Source organism: Rhinopithecus bieti, unplaced genomic scaffold (genome assembly GCF_001698545.2).
Source record: "Rhinopithecus bieti isolate Rb0 unplaced genomic scaffold, ASM169854v2 scaffold_7985, whole genome shotgun sequence".
In the NCBI taxonomy this organism is placed as follows: Eukaryota; Metazoa; Chordata; class Mammalia; order Primates; family Cercopithecidae; genus Rhinopithecus; species Rhinopithecus bieti.
The window spans coordinates 1,657,780-1,668,023 of NW_016805762.1; the positions used below are offsets into that span (position 1 = coordinate 1,657,780).

Here is a 10,244-nt window from a genome sequence, read left to right on the forward strand (position 1 = left end):
AAATAAAAGGGATTGTGTAGAATTGTTTATGTACCTAAAGATGTGGGTTCCCACTCACTCCTATCTCCCACCAGTATCATTCCTTCTCCCTGCCATCCAGGTTGGTCCAAGACCCAGACCATCACATTTCAGATTCATTTCTTTAACTTCAGCATCATCCTTGTTCTCACTACTCTGTCTTCTCTTTAATTATATATCTCTTTAAAAAAAAGAAATATTAAATCCTTAGATCCCCTAGATACAGGCTTTCAAACTTTTGACTACAACCTACAGTAAGAAATGCATTTTATATCTGGAGTCAGTGCACACACACAAAATTATACCTATAAAACCTACATAGAAGTTTATCAAAACATTTATCCTTACTATATGTGATAGACTGATCTTATCCATTCTACTTTCTTTTTATTGTTGTTGTTCTTCTTGTTGAGATGGAGTCTTGCTCTGTCACCCAGGCTAGAGTGCAGTGGCACAATCTCGGCTCCCGGGTTCAAGTGATTCTCCTGCCTCAGCCTCCCAAGTAGCTGGGACTACAGGCACGCACCACCACACCCAGCTAATTTTTGTATTTTTAGTAGAGACGGGGTTTCACCATGTTGGCCAGGATGGTCTCGATCTCTTGATCTTGTGATTTGCCTGCCTCAGCCTCCCAAAGTGCTGGGATTATAGGCTTGAGCCACTGCGCCCAACCTCTACTCCACTTTTTTTAAATTTTTATTTATTTATTTCTTTTTGAGAATGAGTTTTGCTCATTGCCCAGGTTGGAGTGCAATGGCGCAATCTTGGCTCACTGCAATTTCTGCCTCTTGGGTTCAAGCGATTCTCCTGCCTCAGCTCCCAAGTAGCTGGGATTACAGGCATGCACCACCACGCCCAACTAATTTTTGTATTTTTAGTAGAGACAGGGTTTCTCCATGTTGGTCAGGCTGGTCTCGAACTCCCGATTTCGGCCTCCCACCGTGGCCTCCCAAAGTGCTGGGATTACAGGCGTGAGCCACCGCGCCTGGCTACTCCACTTTTTTTTTTAATGCTGTTGACCCAATTCACAGTTTGAAATACATAGAAAAGGTACACTGATTCAGTTCTTTGTGTAGCACTATAAGCAAGTGGCTACGAGTTCTGCATCAGACTCTCTGGATTCAAATACCAGCTCTACTGCTTGTGCCAACCTCTCTGCCTCAGTTGCCTTGTCATAGGGCTAAGATAAATGTTTACTTGAAAATTGGAAGATGAACCAAGACCATCCACATAAAACTTTTAACCCATTAAAAAGTATGGTCATGCATTGCTTAATAAATGGGGATACATTCTGAGAAACACTTGAAAAATGCAGTTTCGTATCACAAACATTGAAGGAAGAGAGTGCTTACACAAACGTAGATGGGATCACCTACTACACACCTAGGCTACATGGTATATAGCCTATTATTCCTAGGCTACAAACCTGTACAGCATGTTACTGTAATGAATGCTGCAGACAACTGTAACACAATGATATTTGTGTACTTAAAGAGATCTAGGCCAGGTGGGATAGCTCACGCCTGTAATCCCAGCACTTTGGGAGATGAGGAGAGGAGAGGGGAGGATCACTTGAGCCCAGGAGTTCGAGACCAGTCTGGGCAAAACAGTTAGACTCTGCCTCTATTTTTAAAATACAAATAATAATAATTTTAGAAAGACAACTAAACATAGAAAAGGTACAATAAAAACATAGTAGAAAAGACTTAAGATGGTATGTCTGTGTAGGGCACTTACCATGAAAGAAGCTTGCAGAACTGGAAGTTGCTCTGGGTGAGTCAGGAATGCATGGTAAGTGAATGTGAAGGCCTAGGACATTACTGTACACTACTGTAAACTTTATAAACACTGTACACTTGGGCAACACTAAACATACTTTCTGTCTTCAATAATTTCAGCTTAATGTATTTAAAACTTTGACTCTTTTGTAATAACAGCTTAAAACAAAAACACATTGCACAGCTATGAAAAATATTTTATATCCTTATTCTATACCTTTTCTATTTTTAACTTTCTTAATTTTTTTTCTTTTTACTGAGGCTTCAGTGCAGTGGTGCAATCTCAGCTCACTGCAACCTCCACCTTCTGGGTTCAAGTGATTCTCCAGCCTTAAATAGCTGTGACTATAGGTATATGACACCATGTCCAGCTAATTTTTATATATTTAGTAGAGATGGGGTTTCAACATGTTGGCCAGGCTGGTCTCTAACTCCTGACCTCAAGTAATCCGCCCACCTCAGTCTCCCAAAGCGCTGGGATTACAGGTGTGAGCCACCACATCTGGCCCAATTTTCTTAATTTTTAAATTTTGTTAAAAACCAAGACATGGGGGAGAGGAGAGGAAAAAACTAAGACAAATAAACACATTAGTCTAGGGCCTACACAGGTGAGGATCATCAAGACATCACTAGACAATGGGAATTTTTCAGTTCCATTGTAATCTTATAAACCACATTGAATGAAACATCATGATGTAATGCATGATTATATTCAATTAATGGCTTACAATAATCTTAAATGGGCCTGGCATGGTGGCTCATACCTGCAATCCTAACACTGGGAGACCAAGGCAGGCAGAGATCCCTTAAGCTCAGGAGTTCGAGACCAGCCTGGGCAACATGGCAAAAAACCACCTCTACCAAAAATACAAAAATTAGCCAGGCATGGTGGCACAAGCCCATAGTCCCAGCTACTCAGGAGGCTAAGGTGGGAGGATCAACTTGAGTCCAGCAGGCTGAGGCTGCAGGGAGCCGAGATTGCGCCACTGCACTCCAGCCTGGGCAGCAGAGCCAAACCCTGTCTCAAAAACATGAAAATAAAAAAAATAATAATAATCTTAAATGGTCCTCTCCATGGACTTTTTTTTTCTGAGACAGGGTCTCCCCATGTTGCCCAGGCTGTTCTCCGGAGCAACAACTATCCTCCTGCCTCAGCCTCCCTAGTAGCTGGGACTGCAGGCACGCCACAAAACCTGTCTTTATATTGTGGTAAAATATACATAAAATTGGTCATTTTTAGCCATCTTGAAGTTACAATCCAGTGGCATTCACAATGTTGTGCAACTATCACCACTCTCTAGTTCCAGAACATTTTCATGACTCCAAAAGGAAGCTCCATACTTGTTAAACAGTCACTACCCATCTCCCTCTTCTCGCCAGTCCCTCACAACTACTAATCTGCTTTCTGTCTCTACATCCATGGACTTTTTGTTTTTTGAAATGGAGTTTTGCTCTTGTTGCTCAGGCTGGAGTGCAATGGTGCGATCTTGACTCACTGCAACCTCTGCCTCCCGGGTTCAAATGATTCTCCTGCCTCAAATTCCTGAGTAGCTGGGATTACAGGGACCTGCCACCATGCCCGACTAATTTTTGTATTTTTAGTAGAGACTGGGTTTTCCCATGTTGGCCAGGCTGGTCTCAAACTCCTGACCTCAGGTGATCTGCCCACCTTGGCCTCCCAAAGTGCTGGGATTACAGGTGTGAGCCACCGCGCCAGGCCCATGGACTTTTTAAACACTAACACTTGACCAGAACAGGTTTTTGTTTTTGTTTTTTGTTTTTGAGACAGAGTCTCCCTCTGTCGCCCAGGCTGGAATGCAGTGGTGCAATCTCGGCTCACTGCAACCTCCTCCTCCTAGGTTCAAGTGATTCTCCTGCCTCAGCCTCCCAAGTAGCTGGGATTACAGGTGCCCGCTACCACGCCCAGCTAATTTTTTTGTATTTTTAGTAGAGACCGGGTTTCGCCATGTTGGCCTGGCTGGTCTTGAACTCCTGACCTCAGGTGATTCGCCCACCTCGGCTTCCCAAAGTGCTGGGATTACAGGTGTGAGCACCGAGCTGGGCCAACCAGAACAGTTTTCTAATGTGGAATGATGTGTTCTTTGCAGTCATTAATCCTCTTTAGATGAATCTTCACTCAGGAGATATTTCTGCTAACCATTTCTCAAGTAAATCTGTGAGTCACTTTAGGTAATTCTGTGACCTATCTCAGGGTCAGAAATCCCTCTCTCTTTGGGTAATTAGATCCATGCTAGATTACAAAACACTGTCCTATGAATTCTCTTAGGGGAGGGTTCCCAAAGCCTGGCCGATGCTGTGGAGTAAACCACTTTCTGCGTCTGCAAGGGGTAAAATGAGCAAGACCTTAAGACATTTCATTACATTGTGGAATATCACACACACACACACACACACACACACACACACACACTTAAAGCCCTAGACCTCCAAAGAGCTGAACCCACAGAAAACTGAAAGTTTATTCTTCAGTCTTTGCATTTTGAAATTGCTTCTGAGATTCCAAACTTTTGCAATCGAGGGGTAAAAAAAGTGAACTTGGACACAGAACTGTAAGTCATTCCCGGTTTTAGAGTGCAGCATCATTTCCTTTTGGGGCCCCGCCTCTTTCGCCTTCTGATTTCCCACCCTTCCTTTGGAGTGTGGAAGACTGGGCAAAAAATAACTTTCTTTTTCCCAGGGTCTATTGGGTGGAATCGCTCCACACTCCTTCAGAGAAATAACTGGGGCAGGGAAATTGCCTTTCCAGCGCACTGTTTTTATTTCAGAAAACAGTGAACGGCAGAATGCTTCTTAGGCCAAAGAACTAAATGTCACCAAGATACACGGAAGGTGTAGACTGGAAAATAATGTCTTTGGTCCCAGCTGTAGAAGCCAGAAGCTTTGTTTTAAATATAGACCAACACTGCTTCTCCAGCCAACAGGCAGCAAAGTCCCCATTTTCCACTCTCCATCACCCCACCTTGCATCCTACCCACACTGATTGCATCCCCACCCTCTGGGTGAAAAGCCGACACGCCTCAGATGCTAACAGCACCGGGTCAATCCGGCTTTATTTTAGGGTGGGAGGGTGCGGGGATGAGACTGAGTCCTGGAACCCAGGGAGCCCTCCGAACCCGGGAGTAGCTTCACTCCAAAATGCGGGGTTGGGGGTGGGGGGAGGAAACAGATTTCAGCAGCAAACTCACCCAATCAATCTCACACCTCAAACTCCGGGGAAGCCCGTGCCCAAAATTGTGCCGAATTTTGTAAATGTCCTGAACTGGAGTAAACTTGAGGTGGACAAAAGAAAAGTACAACTCTAAGACTCCGATCCCCTGGCAAATCAGTGAGAGTGGAGGTCCCCGAGGCTGCGGGGAAGGATCGCGCCAAGGCTTCAATCCAGATATACACCCGACAATGGGCTCTCAATAAGGAACTACCCAGGAAGCCGTCGCCCCAGTAAGTGCCCAGGTGATCCTTATCGTGGGCAAGTTTGGAACCGCAGGTGCCCCGAGAATCCAGCGCTGGGCGCTCAGGCTAGAGGGCTCCAGGCTCTCGTCCACGCCCACCCGGGGCGCTCTAGGAGGGCTGCGCGCTGGAAGCGGGAAGGGCCCCTGAAAGGCGGCTGCAGCGAATCCTGGGGCTGAGAGGTCGCTGCCACCCAGGGCGCCCCGACTGTGCCCCACGCAGGGCCTCAGCAGGGCGGCGGGCTAGGGCGGGTTCGGAGGTGACAGCGCCCCGCTCCCTGCGCCAAGAGTGAGGCAACTCCGGAAACTTCCTGGAGCCGCCGTGCGTTTCCTGTAAGCACCGCCCCCGCCGCCCGCAGGCCAGAGCAGCCCGCGGGCGCACTGACCTGAGATGGTCTCCTGGTAGCCCTTGGTGAAGAATTGCATGGCCGAGGCCGCCCTCCAGGGCGTCTTGAGCAGCCCTTGCCGCTGGGGGTTCTCTCCTAGTGAGCTCAGGATGGACGAGTAGGCGGCTGCCAGGTTGGGGAGGTTCAGCTCGTTATCCTCCTCGCTGCGGGGTCGCTCGCCCTTCCAGCCGTCCGCTGGCTGCGCGCTCTTGGCCTCGGGCCGCGTGGACTTCTCCGCCGGCCTGCTGGGCCCAGGCGGCGGCGGATCCCGCTCGGAGAACCCATTGCTGCACCTGGCGCCCCGCGGCTTCTCCGCCGGGACCCGCACAGGGCCCTTCTCCATGGACCCGCCGCAGCCGCTGCCGTTCGGGAAGTACCCCGGCGCGCTTCGAGGTCTGCGACTAAACGCTGCCGGTGGCCGCGGACAATGGGCTGTGGCCGGAGTCACCTGTGGAAGGTACGCGACCTGTTTAGGTCACACTCCGAGCCGGGGACAGCCACAGGCTGGAAAGCCCGGTCGCGCCTCCTTTTTATGGCCTGGCGGCTCGGCCGGCGCCGCGAGGCGCTCGCATTGGCCGGCGCCGCCTCGCGTCATGGCTCTCGCCCCGCCCCTCGGCCGCCCGCCCCCGGGGTCCCCAGCCTGGGTCGCGGCTCTGGAGAGGCCCACAGGGGTTCGGAAGCGCAGGGAGGGCAGGAAAAGGGCGCCGGCCCCTAGGAACCGGCGGGACCCCTCCGCTTATTGCGGAATGAGCCGAATCCGAAAAGAGGCAGGCGCCCAGCAGCTGGGACCTCGGTGGGAGAGACTGTCTGGGCTCCCAGTCGCCCCCTCTGCAGGCCAAGAGGGCGCTGCATTGAAGGGCTCCGGTCCCCTCGCCCAGTGAAAGATCAGCAAACAGGTGGCCTTGCCTGGAGAGACCGAGTTTAGCCACCGATTAGGAACCAGCTCTTAAGCTTTCAAGGCAAGAGAATAATGTGACTTCAGACTCTTGGGTTTAGTTAAAAACGCACCTGCCACCTAGGGGCCAGGTGGCACCGCTGTCGGGACCAGTGTCACATCAGGTGGCCCTTATGTGGGTCCCTATGTCTAGAAGGATAGTATTTATGGTTGCTAGAACTTTGATCCTGGAAAAATTGATTTGCAAACGAAGATAGGACTTTCACTTAAAATCCATTTCAGGTGGTGGCTCACGCCTGTAAACCCAGCGCTTCCGGAGACCGAGGCTGGAGGATCGCTTGAGGCCAGGAGTTCGAGTCCATCCTGGAAAACATAGCAAGACCTCATTTCTATAAAACCCATTGCATTTTCTAGAAACGCAGTTGTGCAAATTTAGTGCTCAGTTGTTTTACAGTTCCATGCAAAGCTTCTTTCCCTAGATGTTAGTACCAATTGTGAAATGCTATTCACCACCTGAACTCTTAACCAGTGACATCTGCTGTAACTGTTTTCTTTGAGATTAAAAAATGGACCTTTTTCCTCACTTGAGGGATTATCTCATAATGCCAAAGGTGAGCTTTAAAACATGTATCAAAATAATATATATATATATATTAGGCTCACTTCAGCCTCCACCTCTGGGTTCAGACGATTCTCCTGCCTCAGCCTCCCAAGTAGCTGGTATTACAGGCACATGCCACCACACCAGGCTGATTATTGTATTTTTAGTAGAGATGGGGTTTCACCATGTTGGCCAGGTTGGTCTTGAACTCCTGACCTCTGGTGATCCAACGGCCTCGGCCTCCCAAAGTGCTAGGATTACAGGCGTGAGCCACCTCACCGGCCATTAATATTTTGTTTCAGAGTTTTTTGTTTTGTTTTTTTCTTTTTTTGAGACGGAGTTTTGCCCTTGCTGCTCAGGCTGAAGTGCAATGGCGCGATCTCGGCTCACCGCAACCTCTGCCTCCCGGGTTCAAGCTTTTCTTCTGCCTCAGCCTCCCAAATTACTGGGATTACAGGCGCCTGCCACCATGCCCGGCTAATTTTTTTGTATTTTTTGTAGAGACAGGGTTTCGCCATGTTGGTCAGGCTGGTCTGGAACTCCTGATCTCAGGAAATCCACCTGCCTCAGCCTCCCAAAATGCTGGGATTACAGGCGTGAGCCACCACGCCTGGCCTATTTCAGAGTCTAATGTTGATTTTCTGTTTCTTTTTTTCTCTTTATTTTTTTCTTTTCTGAGACAGAGTTTCGCTCTTGTTACCCAGGCTGGAGTGTAGTGGCACGATCTCGGCTCACTGCAACCTCTGCCTCCTGGGTTCAAGCGAGTCTCCTGCCTCAGCCTCCTGAGTAGGAGAGGTGGGGTTTTGCCATGTTGGCCAGGCTGGTCTCGAACTCCTGACCTCAGGTGATCCGCCTGCCTCGGCCTCCCAAAGTGCTGGGATTACAGGCGTCCGCCTGGCCTAATGTAGATTTTCTGACATATAAGCAGGTATTAATAGGCTTAGGATCAGACAAACCAATAGGGAAGCCTGTGGAATTATCCTATATTAACAATGTAGCTTGGTCATTATAATAAGAAATTAGTATTTATGATATGTCTACTCCAGGCGCAGCCCCGTTGGAAACATTCAGGAAAGAAATACGGACATTGCCTAACCTTGTAGGCACCTTTACTCTAAAATGGAAGAAATGTTCATATCAGTGGGGTTTTTTATTTATTTATTTATTTATTTTAAATTTTAATATATGTATTTAACAGCAGATTATGAGACTGGCTAATTTTTGTATTTTTGGTAGAGATAGCGTTTCACCATGGTGCCAAAGCTGGTCTTGAACTCCAGGGCTCAAGAGATCCACCCACCCTCGCCTCCCAAAATGCTGGGATCATAAGGCCTGAGCCACCATACCCGGCCCAGTGGGAGTTTTAAATAGAGAATGTGAATATCCTTTGGAAAACCTCTTTGTCATTTTCCTCTTTATTGAAATTTTTAAATTTTTTATTGTAGGTTTTTTTTGGGGGAATGGAGCCCTGCAACATTTTTTTCCTCTAACTGTACTGCCCACTGTCTGCTGATACCACCTGGTCAGAATTATCTGCTGGGTCTCAAACTTTATTTCAAGCATAGTTGAAGACAACATTCAAAGGATGACCTTGCATTTAACAAATGAAAACAAAGATAACATGGGAGGTACTTTAAAAATGGAGAGAGTAGATAGAGATGCTTTCAGTAAGAATTTATTTTTAGTGGCAATCTTTTGCCTTCCTTTAAAAACATGTGTAAACATTAACTAATATTGTATTCCCCAAAGACAGTTTCTAATAAAATTTTTACCCTAAAAATTAACATTTTCTTAGACGTATTGCCACTGAGTCACCTGCACTTTTGTTGCAGAACAGAGCCTCTGGATACATGCTAACTTATAAAATGGAGGCAGTGCCTTTTGACCAAATGACCAAAAATAATACAAGAAAACTTTGAAATCACCAACATTATATGAATAATTTAATAGTAAAATGTAGATAGTTGACAAGGATGGTTATAAGTAGCAACAGGAGAAAAAAGAGGAATAAACCAAAAGGGAAGTATGTCCAGAGAATGTATTAGCATAAAATGGTTCAACAGTAATACTATGAGCATTTACACCCAGGAACTGTAACTGCATCCATGTTTTTCACCCAGTAAGGGATTCATTTTCAGCTTGGACCCAGTCTGGGAGTTTCTTTCTACCAAAAAGCCAAGGAATTTTGTTTAAATTCTCTAATTTCTAGGACAGCAGCAGAACAAAGAGGCAGATGAGGGAGACATACCAAGTCAGAGAATGAACACTGCAGGGCTACAGAAATGGGCTACAGAAATGTACAAAGAGTTGCTTGCCAAGTGTGATATGATGATACATGTATATGTAGGTTTTCAGCCATGGTACCTGGTTCATAACTCACAGTCTTTTGTTATAATGTTGGGGCACTTTAGGCCTCAGAAAACAAAATCAGTCTCTCTCTCTCTCTCTCTTTCTCTCTCTCTCACTTACCTTCTGCTCTCCTTCCACTCATCAAAGGCAGGACTCTAATCATCCCCTGCCTTTCTGATTATGGATCATTAACCCTCATTGCAAACAGGGTCCTGCCTCATCCCCTGGAGGAAGGACAGCTGCACAGAGAAGTCAATCACACCTTGACATAGCTGTCCATGCTTCAATCATGCCTACACAATGAACATAAAAGGCCCAGATGACAGGGCTCAGGGAGCTTTTGGACAGCAGAATATATGAAGGTTCCTGGAGGGTGGTGTGCCCAGGGAGGGCATGGAAACTCCATACCTCTTACCCCATACCTCACCCTATGCATCTTTTCATCTGTATCTTTTGTAATATTCTTCATAATAAACTGGTCCACATCAGTGTTTCCTGAGTTCTTTGAGTCACTCTAGCAGATTAATTGAACCCAAAGACGGAGTTTTGGAAACCCCAACTTGAAGCCAGTCAGTCAAAAGTTCCCGAGGCCCAGACTTGTGAGTGGTGGAAAGGAGGGTCCAGTGTTAGGGACTGAACCTTCAACTTGTGGGATCTACAGCTATCTCCAGGTAGGCAGCATCAGAATTGAATTGAATAAGAGGGAGGACACCTAGCTGGTGTCCCCTGCTTGGTGTGTGGGAGAAAACC

The 10,244-nt window shown here is 47.1% G+C and overlaps 1 protein-coding gene across 1 annotated transcript in view; it reads right to left on the reverse strand.

Annotated features, from left to right (window-relative positions):
• GCH1 (GTP cyclohydrolase 1) overlaps positions 1–6,211 on the reverse strand; it is a 52,158-nt gene extending 45,947 nt beyond the window's left edge. Inside the window, exon 1 of the mRNA XM_017873670.1 lies at positions 5,650–6,211. Coding sequence (XP_017729159.1) covers positions 5,650–5,992 — 343 coding nt within the window. The 5' untranslated portion in view covers positions 5,993–6,211. The remainder of the gene's footprint in view (positions 1–5,649) is intronic.
• Between the last annotated feature and the right edge of the window lie 4,033 nt (positions 6,212–10,244).